This window comes from Zonotrichia albicollis, chromosome 25, assembly GCF_047830755.1.
Source record: "Zonotrichia albicollis isolate bZonAlb1 chromosome 25, bZonAlb1.hap1, whole genome shotgun sequence".
Classification (NCBI taxonomy): domain Eukaryota; kingdom Metazoa; phylum Chordata; class Aves; order Passeriformes; family Passerellidae; genus Zonotrichia; species Zonotrichia albicollis.
The window spans coordinates 3746736-3761233 of NC_133843.1; the positions used below are offsets into that span (position 1 = coordinate 3746736).

At 49.5% G+C, this 14498-nt stretch overlaps 1 protein-coding gene across 6 annotated transcripts in view; it reads left to right on the plus strand.

Annotated features, from left to right (window-relative positions):
• Positions 1-14498, plus strand: part of CAMTA1 (calmodulin binding transcription activator 1) — a 242706-nt gene that overhangs the window by 6377 nt on the left and 221831 nt on the right. Inside the window, exon 1 of one of the 6 annotated variants that reach the window (XM_074558618.1) lies at positions 6535-6918. The exons of the other annotated variants lie outside the window; for them this stretch is intronic. Coding sequence (XP_074414719.1) covers positions 6894-6918 — 25 coding nt within the window. The 5' untranslated portion in view covers positions 6535-6893. Of the gene's footprint in view, positions 1-6534; positions 6919-14498 lie in introns of those variants that run through there. 6 annotated transcript variants of the gene reach the window in all.

The window sequence follows — 14498 nt, forward strand, 5'->3', positions numbered from 1 at the left end:
GAAGATCCTTGGCTTCCTGTAAATATTCAGGTGAAGTTATGCTAACTTACTGTACATTGTTTCCCTGGCAGAGATGGCCCTTTAGATAAATGTTAAATAAACATTAAACACAGACTGACACTGTCAAAAGGAAGATACAGCTCACTTAACACTGAAAGTGGCATTTCATAGAGACCTTTTGCAATTTGTAGTTCAATAAAAGGTAACCTGTGTAGAAATATTCTGTGCTTGCCTATTCTGTCCTTGTCTGCCAGTGCTGACAGGATTGTGTTCCTGGTTTTACCTTCGTGGTGTCCCAGGCTGAAAAACTTCATCTTTCACACTCCTGAGTTCTATAAATAATTGACATGCCTATCTTAGCAACTGAGCATCAGCAGCAAATTGTATTATTCTGGAGTAATAGGGGTTTTCTACATTCTATACTCCTTTTCATCTTAATTTTCACTTCACTACTGAGAGTGAGGAACTGATTTACTCCACTTCAGGAGAAAAAGTATTATTGTACTGGTATTACTGTTCCAGTCCTTCAGGGGAGGAAGTTCAGGGGAAAGTCAGAGCTCACAAATGAACCCATCTCAGTGGGAACGAGTTATTTCTGTGTATTTTCTGCAGCTGCTGTTCGGATATATTTCTCATTTTGTACAACTCTCATGGGTCACATGGGAAAGAATAGTCTTAAAGGTTAGACGAGGTTTAAGCAGACCTAGAAAGAAACTGCTCTGTGGCTAAAACAAGTAAGAAAATATTAAACCAATCATTTTTGCCTATAAGAAGTGTTGTGTGATAAGGCACTGTTGGGCACCCCAAGAGAACTGGAGCAGCTGCTCTGCCATGGTGCCACTGGGAGCAAAGCATGAGTGACTCCAGTTTGTAACACTGGGATTACTTTTCCATTTGGTTTACATATTTGTAAATAATGAATGGAAAAGGAAAAGTCAGGGAAGTTCCTTCTCATTGTAAATTTATAACAGGGCAGAGCTCAATTGGGATGGAGTCCTTTAAAGACTGGGATAATGCTTTCAGCAATGATGCTTTTTAATTGAAAGCTCAAGTGCTCTGTGGGTTAATGATGCTCCCTGAGGGAATCACAGGACAGACTTGGATGGGTTTTGGGCAACGGGCAGTGCTGGGGTTGTGCTGTCTGAGCAAATTGACTCAGGTAAATTTGAATTTGCCTCTGGCTTCTACTTTTGGAATCCATGTGATTTTGAGCACCTTCTGCCTCTGTTACCATCACCAGTTCTACTTCCTTTGGTTGTCCTGTTGTTCTTCCTTTGTGTCTTCCATTCCTCACTGTTCTGTTCTCAGTGCCTGGGGCTGACACTTTCATACCCTGGTGACTGCTTTGGTTCCCAGATCCCTGTTTATTCAGTTAATGTACACAGCACTCCAATTCTAGAGGAATTGGAAAAGATACTTGTTTAAAAGCAGGAACACAACTTTAGGGATCTTAAACATCTTTCCTGATTTGTTCCAGCTGTAGCTAGAGATCCAATCCCAAACTCACTGTGCTGAGCTGGGAGCTGTGCATCCACTGCAGAGCCAACACTGCTTGATGGCTTCTGGCACTGAGAGTTTGCAGGATTTACACTTTATCCCTGAGAAGAAGGGTTAAGATATGGGGTGAACCATTCCCAGAGAGCAGGCATGCTATACAGCTTGTTACAGGAGGATGACAGCTTAAAAGAAATTAAAAACTAATCCTTCCATCCTCATTGAAGACTGCACTAAAATTCCAACCGAGGAGGCCACGCATGACAATCACATTCTATCCTCACACAGAACAACTTGATTGTCTTATTAGAACAGAAAGCAAAGAGAAATGTCCTGGATGTAGTGTAGGAAATTGTCTTTACTAAATCTAGCCTAGCATATATGAGTACTATATATATTATTTGATTTTGCCAGAATTACAAAAACATGAGGGAAAATTGTTAATGTAAGTTGACTACCAGAGTAAATCACAGCCTAATTATTCTTTTTTTCCCTGGCTAAAATTAGAATTTGATATAGTGGTCAATAGACATTTTCTTTAATTTTTGAGACATAATTTCTAATAGCTAATCCAAATGAATTGGAGAAAGTTGCTGCAGAATTGAAAAAATAAATTATCTGAATTTTATGGTGACTTACTGGTAAATCCCCTTAGTTGGAAGCTTTAATTTACCTCATATTTCATTTTTTTTTCCCTCCTCTAACTGGCTCATGGGTGAATATTAGGGCAAAATGATTGCTACTTTCTTAGTGGCACTGGGAGCAAAGTGAAGGCGGAGCCCAGGCTGTCTCACAGGGAGAAAAGGCCAAGGGCTGTGGGGGCAGTGGGTTGGGAATGGTGGCATCTTCTGCCTGGCACTGGCTTTTGGCACCCATGTCTGTCCTTTTGGAGCTGGTGCCCCTGTAGAGCATCTGCATTGTTAGTTCTGTTCTTGGTTAAACAGGTAAATGCTCTATTTTGTGTTGAGGTTACTGGTTTAAATATCCACAAACTCTTTACAGGGGTTTGCACAGCAAAAACATCTTTCCTCCGAGTCCCTTAAAGGGGCTGGGACTTTGGAGATGTACTTCATTTCCTGTAGCCAGCAGAGTTTAACTAGAGGTGGTTTGAGTGTAGTCTTTGTATTTCTGAGGGAAACAAACAGGCTCAGAACTGCAGAAGGAATGGCAAAAATGATGGAGCCAAAGCCCGTAGTGTAAAAGGGGACTGAGCTCAATCTCCTCTAGGAAATTATGTGCTTTTGTCCATTCTGAGTCCAGCATCCTTAGTTCCTGGTAATGTATATTCTCTTCAACTTCCCCACATAAAATTGGAGAAGTTACTTGGATGGCAGAGCATTAGGTGAAGTATATTTCTTTGGAGAACCTCTTGGAAGAAGTGCATGTTTTGGAATATTTACCTGTATTTGCTAAACCTAGGAATTGGCAGTTGTACATCACATGTTGTAAGAGTTGGTTTGTCCACACACATTGTCTTGGTTAAGTCTTGGATTTATTCCTAGAATAAACACCTTTAATTTCTGTATGTGGAGAGAGTAAAGGACAAAACCATTTCATTTCTATCATGTGAGGTATTTCTAATCATCTCTTCTCACACTTGAGAGTATTTTTGTGAAAACACTTGGCATTCCTTGCTTCTAAATAATGAAGTAACTTTGTGCAAACAATTCACAAGAAATGGGGTTCCAGCATTGTCATTATGGCTATTAAACCTGTCTGAACTGTTTTCCTTTGTGCTGTTTGCCATAGCAACAGCAATGTGTAATTTGCTGAATATCCATAACAGGGTATTTGAATATATCCTTAACACTTTTACTTCTGTATACAGCTCACTATGCCAAATCATCACATTAACCTAATTAACCAAGCCAGACCCACATCTGCCATGGATTGACAATTAAGAATTCTGAAAGAACTTGGTATTTCACCTCCCTTTTAATAAAACCAACCCAGACACCAATCACCAGCACAGCATTGGCTTTTATCAGTGTGCTGATAAAAATTATTCATGATTCAGAATGCACAAACTCCTGGCACATTTCCTCTCTTGCTGCTTATCAGCTGGATGTTGCTCTGTGCTTGTGCCCCTGGAAAGGTAACAGTGAGCAAGTTTATCCCACACCATCCCTGCACAGTCTTGTGCAGTTCAGTACCTCTGTGCCTTAATAACAATTGCTCTGAGTTTTAAACAGTGGCACTGGGCAACTTCAAAGATACCAGCAGCACTTCAATTCAAATGGCTTCTTTCTTATCATTTTATTGCACAGCAATGAAATGAAAATATTTGGGGCTTTGCTGGCATGCTGGATGAAAAACTCCCCATTTAGTATCTCTGGTGTTACACAGGTCACAGTGCTCTAGTAACCTGTGTGTACACATTACTTATGTATTGCTGTAGCAACCTGTGTGTACAGAAATCACACCTAACTTAGGTAATTTCAGGAGTGGGAGAGTCAGTTCATGGGTTTGTGTCTCCTGGTAGAAAACCTTATGTTGAGGAGGAGAATGAGTTCATTACCTAGATGGAGCAGAGTTCATACACTGCTTCAGTAACCCCTTAAAAATGCTTTATTCATGCTCATGCACACAAATTGTCATTGTTTACAGATCAGGAAGGATCTGGAAAGCCAGGCAGTGCTCCCAAAGACACGTGCTAGAGCAGGGCACACACTGCTGTGCAGTCAGGGGGGTTGTGTCAGTCCTGGCAGTGGAGCTGTCCCCAGTTAGTGCAGCAGCACTGCCTGTGCTGGGCAGGCCAGCAGAAGGCAGGCAGAGTCCTGAACAACCTTGTCCCTCAGAGCATGGAGCTTGGTGCTTTAATGAGCCATTCAAGCACAGAAGGAACTGCTCAAGCCTTGGAAGGAAGAGACAGATGTACACAGAGCTAACTTGGCATCTCATTTAGTTTGTGGGTGATGTGACCCACGTAGAGTCCCATGGTTACCTGTCCAAAGGGTGTCAGTGAGTGCTGCAACAGGAATGAATGGTTGTGCCAGTTTCCCTGGCAAGAACAGGAAGGCTGTCTGTGGCAGAAGTTGCTGTGTGTTTGCATGGAGGAGCTGGGAAAACAAACCCAACAGCTCTCCAGCTGTGTTTGATACCAGTGAGGATCTGTGCCAGTGTTGGTACCATCATTTCTCATCTCTTGTCATTACTTGTTCTTGCCTGGATACCCACATGGAAACTCCAGCTGCCCAGGAATGCTGGCCTGATGTTCCAGGGGCAGAGGCACTGTGGGCTGAGCTCCTTGGCTGAGCCAGGTGCCCATTGCTTGCTGAAGAAGTGGCAAGGCAGGTCTGTCCATAGGGCTCCAGCACCTGCCACTGTGAGGGGAGCCCTGGGGAGGAATTCAGCATGGACTGGCCCTCCACACCTCCATGAGGCATCAACCAAAGGCCCCTGATGCGCATCAGGAAGTTGCTTCCTGTCCCTCAGCACCTCTGTTAGTCTGATACTACATTTGCTATAATTCAAACTATGAAGTACAACAACTGCATGGCTACATCATGTCTCTGCTAAGCATATGGATTGCCTTAGAATAATAACCAAGGAGAGACGTAAATTCCCCAGAACTCATCAAGAAAATGCTAGTTCTTTGCCAGTGTGGCAACTAGAAAAGTTTCCATCTCCAGCATATTTTGATGTGCTGAAGGAAACAACTGTCTTAGCTGATCCTGTGGCTGCATTGGTATTTGTGGGTATTTATAGGACATTGTACCAGATGAGCTTTCTGACCGTCGGGAGTGAGCCTGTCATTCTGGAGCCTCTTCATCAATGTGCCTTTCACGCTCCACAAGATTAGCAGCTGCTGAAAATAGGAAAAAGGAATTTTCCTTTCTTCTGTCTTAGAAGAGGCCCATCACACCATCCTCCTTTGGTCTGGGTTTGGAAACAGCTTCAGTCCTTAGCAAAGCCAAAGCACCAACAGGTCTTTCTAAAGAAGTTCTGCTCCCAGGAAGATCTAAGGGAAAAGATCCTTTTTGTGTGTTTAGTCACACACATCAAAGGGAACAACCGCTGCAGTCTTGGTTTGCATTGTGCAGGCATTAGCTGTGGTCCAGTTCTGCAGGACTCTGCTCAAGGAGGCTGAAGTGCCCGTGCTCATCAAGCTTTGATGGATGGGGCAGACTCAGCCAGGCCAGGACATGCCAGTCCTTGGGGCACGTCAGGTTTGAGAAGGACAGAGCGATTTCCTTGATGCTCACAACCCCTTCACAGCCCCCTGATTCCGTGCATCCCATGCCGAGTGGGATCTGTGACACTTTCACAAACTGTGCCCGAGGGATGGGCAGGACTCTCTCAAACCCTTAACGACTCCTAACTTGGTTCTCTCTGCAAATCACAAACCCTCATCTCCCCGCACAGTGCCAAGAACGCCTGTTCCACCCGAGCATCGTGCTTTGCACCCCGGAACGCTGTGGAAGAGGGCCTACAGCACCCCGAATATTCAGCACTACTGAAAAACGGGAAGATAGATAAACTTTGCATTTCGGGGCAGCCCGTCAGGGCAGGGAAACAGCTCCGAGCTCTGTCCGCCGCTTAGAAACGGGGCAGAGCCGGGGGTTGCCCCCGCCCGGAGGGCTCTCCCTGCTCTGGGGGCTCGGCACCCCCGTCCCCAGCCCAGCGGGGCAGCCCCTCTGACCGGGACAGTTACTGAGGGCGGTGACACACGCGGGTGGCAGGCGGCGCCTCTCACAGCACAGCCCCGGGGCGTCTCGGCCGGGGTAATTTGGCTCTCTCGGTGCAGCCGCGGCTCCGGTGCGCGGGGCGGGGCGGCTCCGCCGGGCGGGACTGGCGGCCGCGCCAATCGCCGCCTTTGTTTGGGGTCACCGGGCGCGGGGGGGGGCGGTGCCCGCCCGGGCCGCGCGCAGCCAATGGGCGGGGCAGGGGCCGCTGCCCGCCGGCCGGGCGGCGCTCCCCATTGGTGCCGTGCGCTGTCATTCTGGCGGACGGCACCGCTCGTTGGCTGCCGGCGCGCGCGGCACCGTGCGTCAGCAGCTTAGTCCCGCCTCCCTCGCGGGCCGATTGGTCCCGGCGGCCGTCAGTTGCGTGATCTCGGCTCTCCAGTGGCTGCTGCGGCCGTCAATCACGCATTCCGTCCCGCCCCCGCTGGCCCGCCCAGCGCCGCCGGTGAATGGCTAAGGCGCGTGCCACTGAAGCGCTGCCGCACTGCCATTGGAGGGGCGCCGTGTCCATCGCGCCCATCCCCTCCGGGGACCCGCCCCCGCCCTGCCACGATTGGCCACCGGGGATGTCAGTGCGGCAGATTGACCAATGGGAGGCGCGGGGCGTGCGCGGTGCGCGCGGGGCGGCCGGGCCGGCGGCGGCGCGGGAGGAGGCGGCGCGCGCCTGGTCCCGGTCGCGAGGAGGCGGAGGAGGATGTGGCGCGCGGAGGGGAAATGGCCGCCGAAAACAAGCCGGAAGGTGAGAACGCGGCCGGGCCGCCCCCGCCCCGCGCCGGGCCCCGCGCCGGGCCTGCCCGCTGGGCCGCCCCCGCCCCCCGCCACGGCCCCGCCGCGGGGCGGTGGCGGCGGCACAGGCCGGGCCGCGCGGCGCGAAGTTTGCGGTGGCGGCGCCCCCGCCGGGCCGGGCCGGGCCGGCGGGCGGGCGGGCCATGTGCGGCGGGAAGGCCGCGTGGCGCGGGGGCCGCGGCGGCCGAGCCGGGCCGGGCCGGGCCCGGTCCCGCCTCCCGCCGCCCGCCGGCACGTGCCCGCTCGCCGCCAACATGGAGGCCCCGGCGGCGCGGCCGGCGCGGGGCCGCCGCTAGCCACGGCCGGGCCGGGCCGGGCCGCCCCCGCCGCCCCCCCAGCGGCGGCGGCCCACGTGCCTCGCGGGCGCGCGCCCGTCGGAAGCTGGGTGGCCTTGGCCACGGCCCCGCCAGACCGGGGCCTCCGCGCCGCGGGCGGGCCGGGGGCGGGCGCAGCGGCGGGCGCGAAGGTGAACGCGGCGCGGGCCCGGCCGCGCCGGGAGCCCCGGGGCGTCCGACTGAGGCCGAAAGTTGCCGGCGCGGCGGGAGCGGGGCCGGCGCGTCCGCAAGGGGGAAGCGCCGCTCTGCTGCCGCTCCTGCCCCCGGCCCGGCGGGAGCGGGGCCGTGGCCCCGGTTCGGCGGGAGGCGGGTTGGATATTTCGTGTTATTTGGGGTAAGTTTGTCCCGGCTGGCTCGGGCAGCGGTGCTGGCGCGGACCCCGCCGGCCGGGTGGTCGCGGCCGGTACCGGTGTCGGCGCCTCCATTTTACAGGGGCGGGAGGAGAGAGCGGAGGGCAGTTCACGTCCCTTGCCCAAATCCGGTAGAGGGATTGGCCTGGTTGTAGTTGGGCACCTCAAGGAACGGTGGTTAGTAGTAAGTAATAAGGATTATTTTTCTTTATTCGCCATAGCTCATGTACATCCTTGTCTGGAACCCATTTGTATTCTTTACTGGGAAACCCCTTCATAGAATTCAAGGGTTCTTATCCCACCTTTTTTTCTAGATTTTTTTTTCTCAGATTGCTTTGGGAATATGATTTTTGGAGTGTTTCTTGGCGGCTGTAGAGCCCCCTGGGCATAGGTTTGAGTTTTGATTGCGCCGTGAAATTCAAAGGCTCTGCAGAAATCTAAAATTTAAGTAGTAGAGGTGATTTTGAGTGTTGTTGGCTTCATCTTTTACTGATCTCTTTGATGCTTCCAAATCCATTAATTTGATCTTTGCTTTGGTCTGGGAAACGTCGGGCTTCATTCTTTTCTCACTCGCGTTGAAGTACATGATTAACTGTGCTCAAGTAGTGAAATGCCACCTGGCTAACAGGGGTGTGAGCGAGAACAGAGCGAGCGTTCACCTGGACTCCTGGCTCACATTGTGACGTTTTCGTTCTCTTGGGGGTGACAGTATTGCCACTAAAGCACAGTCGGGTTCGATTCACTTTTCGGGCTTCCTGTGCCAAGGTACGATGGATTTTTCCTGTGTAAAGCGCAGGTTTTGGTGTGCTCAGCCCTGTGAGGCTGCGGCTCTACGGACAAGGCAGGTCAGTGCTCCCTGGCTGGGAAGGTAACTTGTCCCTTCCGCTTGTTATTTACCGCAACTTTTGTCATGTTTGGTCTCGGTGAATGGTTTCGGGGGGCGGCGGGTGAGGTGTGTCGGTGCTGGGCAGCTCGGCTGTGTTGGCTCTTTGGAGCAGGGCAGTGCAGGAGCTGGCAGCGAGGCGCCCGCTGTGCCCGGCGCTGCCGTCCGGTGTCTCCGCTGTCTCTGCTCCGTGCCCGTGCCGAGCATCGCGGAGGTGGCAGCGGAGCAAACCCCGGCTCGGCACCGGCGCCCGGGGTGTTCTCGTACGAAGTCACAGAGCTGCTCCCCCGCTGACCTACTTTTGCGGTGGATTTTCAAGGAGACGACATATAAACCATTCATTCCTTAAACCTAAACTCCACCTGTCAGAAACTTAAATGGGAATGCTTTTAAGGCATGATTCAAGCAGAGTGTTTCAGCAGTAGTGCAGGTGCTGGAGGAGAGAACACAAGTTGCTTTAGATTTGAGTTACTTCAATGAGTTAAAAGCGGATGTAAATGGCAGCTCGCGGGCCGGCGCTGCTTCCATTGGGGAGCCGCCTGCTCCATCCCCCCTGCAGCAGCGAGGAGGCTCTGAGCAGCAGCAGCACACGGCTCTGCGGACCTGCCGGGCTCTGGAGCTCCCTGCCGAGCTGCCCTCGGGGCTCCTTGTGCTCCGGGAGCAGCGGGAGATGCCCGGCGGGAGCTGTTGAGGTTTGGAATGAGGCTGGCGCCGCTGTCCCTTGGCTGCAGGAGAGAGTTCCACGGCTTGGAGAACTCGGGTGAGTTTCATCTTTTCTGGTTTCCTCGGGCAGGATGAGGCTGGTAGAGTGACCGAGTGGCTCTTGCCATCCTGCAGCAGAGGGTTTGTGGGTTTTGTAGTTCCTGCTGTGTTCTGTGCATCTGAGCTGAGCCGGGAGGACTGACCCTTGGCGGTGCCATCTTGGCAGCTCTGATAGCTCTCAACTTGATCAGGGGGTGCTAACGGGGGGTGTCCTTTTAAAAGCTTCCTTTTTCTTATTTGAAGTTCAAAAGGGGAAGAATCTACACAGGCAACCTTTTAATTTTGTGTTCTCACAGCCAGGTACCTCTAAGGAAGAGCTTTGCAGAGAGAAGTGCCCGTGTGTTTTGCGTGGGGCCCAGAATTTTGCTGTGCGCTGAGTTTGGTTCCGTGTAGTTGTTGAATTTTCTGTCAGTTGAGGCAGGGTCATAGGTGGGATGGCAGGAGGAGATGGTGTTTCTCCCAGCAGCTCCTCAGCTGAGGGTACTGGTGGCTGGGCTGACTGAAAAGGGCAAGTGGAGCCTCAGATGTTGGCTTTGGAGGGACTATGTGGGGAACAATACCCTTTTGAAAACAAAACATTCTGTATTTGGTTGTTAAACAGCAAAGTATTTATTTCCTTTGCAGAAGTGTTACTTAAAGTTTTATTACTTAAACAAACCTGAACTTAGGGTGTGGGGTTGTGTGCTGCAGGATCAGACTGTCGCGGGGAGGAGGCAGCATTTGATGCTCGGCTCAGTCCACTCCTTGCCCCAGGATTTTTGCTGAATCTCAGCGTTGGGATTTTACCAAATTTTCTGTTGTCAGAATTGAAAGCAAACTGTCTCCTGATGAAGTTTCTAGACCCTCTTCATGGGGTGTCAGCCAGCAGGACAGGTTCAGGGAGAGGGCTTCATTCCCTTTTTCCAAACAGGAGGACCTATATGTTTGTGAGGTCGGTTTTTCGCATTCTTTATGTACTATGATTATGTTATTCCTAATGTAAGGCTTAGGGCTTGTTTAAAACTCTGGTTTTTAAATTTAGTTCTGCATCTCTCCTTGTTAATGATTTTCACAATTACTTTGACTTAAAGGTTTTTTGGTTTATTTGTGTCAGTTTTAAAGCTACGTATGTAGAAAACCTTCCTGGAGATGTATTAGCTCAGATTTCATTTTCTGTATCAGTAGGTGATGTAGTGAAATGATGATGTAGAAGTACGGTTGAAATGAATACCTTTAAATTTAAATTTAAGTTTAAGGTCAGTGCTGACCTTACATTACTAGTGGTCTTAAATGGCTTTTATAAAGACCTCCTTATATTGGTAGATGTTGTTGGAGGAAGGGGCAGTAGCTATCCTCCCTCTGTCCAGACAGCCTTCAGAAAGAGGGAGCTGGAATGTGACCTTTATTTTTCAGTGTCCCTCTGTCTCTGCTTCAGTAAGCCAGGTGTGTCTGGAAGGAAAAAACCCCCAACCAACAAACTCAAACATTTCCAGGGAGTGAAACAAGGCTGGGTGCAGTGCTTGTGGAATCCCGGGCTGGTTAATTGGAATGCAGTGCTTCCAGCAGCTTCCTGCAGCTTCGGTGTTCCCGGGCTTCCGCTTCCTCACCTTGCTGAGTTTTCGCTTTGTAGTTTTCCCCCCTCGCTTTGTGTCCTGTTTTCACCTTCCTTGGCTCCTGGCAGCCCTGTGTCAATGCTGTGTTAAACCCTGTGGGTTTGTAAAGCCAGGTTTGCCTGGGGGTGCTGGTGCCTTTGGGTTATGGCACCCACCCTGTTGCCAGGGCACTGCTGAAGGGCCACTGTGCTGAGGAGCAGTCGTGGCACTGGGTGAATGACAGCAGACTGTCCTCACTGGACATGGAGTGCTCTCTGTCCTTCTGCTCACATTGCACACTTTGGTTCAGGGGGCTGGGTTTTTCCAGCCAGCTCTCCAGGTGGGTTTCCAAACTCAGACTCTTCGTGGTATGAAAAGAAAAATAAAAATATTGCTGGTGTCTGCCAGCATGTAGGGTGAGAGTAAGCGACTCCTCTGGCCTTAGCCAATATTTGAAGACTTCTGGGAAATGTGTTGTATTGTTGAGAGCATCTGTAGTATTGGAAACTGAATGAAAAGATGGTTGATTTTTTGTTAGACCTGACCAGTAATATCCACTCCTCCTTAGCTTCATTGCCATTGAATTTGATGATGTAATTTTAATGAAAACCAAAGGGTGAAGGAATTGATGACCTGTCTCAGCCAGAGTTGCTGGTGCTGGTGAGCTGTGGTTTCATCGTTGTGGTGCACTTGTCACATTTAGCAGCAAAGCAGTGAAAGTCAGATGTGAACATGAGGAGCTGCAAGGAGAGGCTGAAGTGACTGCACTGCTTGAACACTCCCAAAGTTTGCACCTTCTGACTGCAAAGGAATTCTCTTGCTCCATTAGCAAGTGCTTGGAGCCTGCCTAGGTGGGAGAGGGAAAGAGGAGCTTGTTTTGCTGGTGGGGGAAAGTGGACTCAGAAATGTTGCGCGGGGCACTTAGCGTATGGCACAAGAAATGGTTGTGATTGTGGGTGATTGTGTCACCCAGCCCTCAGCCAGTGTGTGGGCCTTCATTAGGGAAAATTTGGCTCTCAACCCTTCCCCAAAATGCACCATTTGCACTGGTGTTCACACTGAATTTAGTTATAAAATGTCAAGAAACTTTATGCTATGTGAAAAGGACAGAAGGACTTCGGTGTAGCACGTTACTGGTGGGGAGAACTGGGCCACTGATGCACAACAGCAGCTTTAGCTATATTTGTGTTTCTTGTGGTTTTAGAATTGTTTGTAGAGTTTGTCATAGCAACAAAGTATTTATCACAAATATTCCAAGGCACTAAGGCTAGATTCAGTAACTTCTAGAGGAAAATTGTTTTGTTGCTCATCTTTCATACTGCCACCATTCCTGTGATTCCCTCCTCATCCTTTCTGGGTTTTTCCTTCCTCACTTACTCCATGCAGGCAGCAGTCATGGCCATACACATGCTGGTTTGTGTTGGCCTTTTTGCTCCTTTTGTATATTTTTTACCTTTGCCTGAACTGCTTAATCTTTCCTTGGTTCTCCCCTCAGCCCTGGGCTGCATCCCGTGCTGGTGGCCTGGGAATGCATTTGCTCAGCCAGTGTGTGACCGAGTGCTGGCATCCAGCAGAGCCCTGCTGAGACAGCAGCACTGCAGAGCTGGACCTGGTTATCTTCTCTTAGCCACCCTTGATTGATATTTAGAAATCTGCTTTTGTTGCCAAGAGATTTACTACTGTAATGATACAAATATTTCTAGCAAACAGACCAAGAGCTGTTGGGTTTGCTTCTGTTGCTGCTTTTTTATGGATGGAAGATGCCAGGATTGAAGTTTAACTGTGAGAAATAGCATGGCAGTCCTGCAGTTGTTTGGATCTGGAGTCATTCCTTGCATTTATTTCTTCCAGATGGAGTTTGTTGGATTTGTCTGGAGGTCAGCAAGTGACTGAGTGACTGTGGTGGCCTCTGTGCACTGTGTTTTTGTGGTGCCACTTTGGCACTGTAGGGCTGAAACTGCCACCTCAGGGGTTGGTCAGTGGTGGTGGGATCACCTGGATGGTTGCCCCATTCCCAAATAAGCATGATATTGAGATTTTAGTAGTTTATTTTGTACTAAAGTTCCCATTTGTAATGTTTAAACACGTCTTCGTTCTCTTGAGGTAGTTAAGGAGATGACCAGCCCTAAGTTATTATTTCATAATAATGGCTTTATAAAACTTGTGTTTGTGAGTTTATGGCTTACTTGTGTTATTTATTTCCAGAATAGACCTGTCTGCAGATCAACAGCTGATGAACATCCTTTTGGCATTACTTTATTTTCTAATTACATGTTTTATAGGCAAACTGTAGTAGTTAATGGGGCTGCAGGTCTAAATGCACTTCCAGGATCACCAAAGATTTAAGAACCAGTTAAAGAAAAAGAAAAGGGGGTAAGGGGTTGTTTGGAGAGTGGGGGTAGAGCAGAGACTCTCTGTGATTTGCTGTTGTGCACTTCAAAGTTTTATGGCCCGTGGTGCATCCCTTGGGAGGATAAAGTGCAAGGAGCATGAAGAAACCCATAAAATGACGAAGGGTTTATGTGGTATAATTAATGTGGAACTTTCCATGAACTTTATAATACTTACACTTTCTTAATTCTACACGAGTTTCTGGTTTGCTAATAAGTAATCTTGAAGATTGCTAATGGAACTTAAATTTTGCATTTTCATCCTGAATTATAACAGGACACATTGTAGGCTGCTATATTTTAGTCTGTAGCTTCCTTACTTGAGTTCTCAGCTGTGGCTGTGCCTGCCTTGGGAAACATTTTTGAGCTGTGGCCAGCTCTGCACTAAAAACCCCCATGTTGATAGAGCTTTACTGGCAAATCCTCCCCATGCCAGTGTGGCTCTGCTTGCACAGACATTTTTTATTGACACTGGATGGATTTGCAGATCTTGGTGTTGTTAGTCACACCGTGGCAAAAATAAATGAGGAGAAAGTTCAAGTAAAAATCTGGATTTGCACATTAAAACCGAATCAGTGCTGGGATGTTGCAGCTCCTGTTTTTAGCTAGTGAGGAAATTTTAGTTGGTGATAAATGGAGGAGTCTGTGCTGCTGGGTGAGCAGAGCAGTGTGGACCCTTGGTCCTCTGTTCCTGCCTTCACTGGAGCCCCCATGGTGGTGGATGGGCTGTCAGCTGCACCAGCAATGGCAGGTTTGATTCAAGCAAGGCATAGCTTTGGGTGAGGAGTGTTGCTCCACCTCCCTGAAAATGTCATGGTGTTATTTGTGGGGAACAGGAGCAGGAAACCATGATGGTTCATTTGGAAGAGTGGGAGCTCTTGTTCCACCAGTACCCTCAGTGTTACTGGGTGAGTAATCCTCTTCTCCTCTCTTGTTCCCAGCTTCCCTGGACTTTCCTCCCTGGAGGAATACATTGGTGATTCCAGAGGGCTGAGAAGCAAGTTTCAAGGCAAATGTGTGTATATATTTGGGGTTCTTCACTCTGAGCTGGTTGGTTTATTTCATCCTTTTCCAAGGTCAGACCTGGTTTAGAGGTCACTGGATTTAGAATTTGCATCCCATACTGTGATGGTTGTGTCTTATTCTGCCCACATGGCTTGAGGAGTCCATAATGAAAACCTGGTTGGATCGAGGCAGGAGGCAGTTGTTTTTCACTTAGGGGATTTTTTTGGAGTGAGGAAA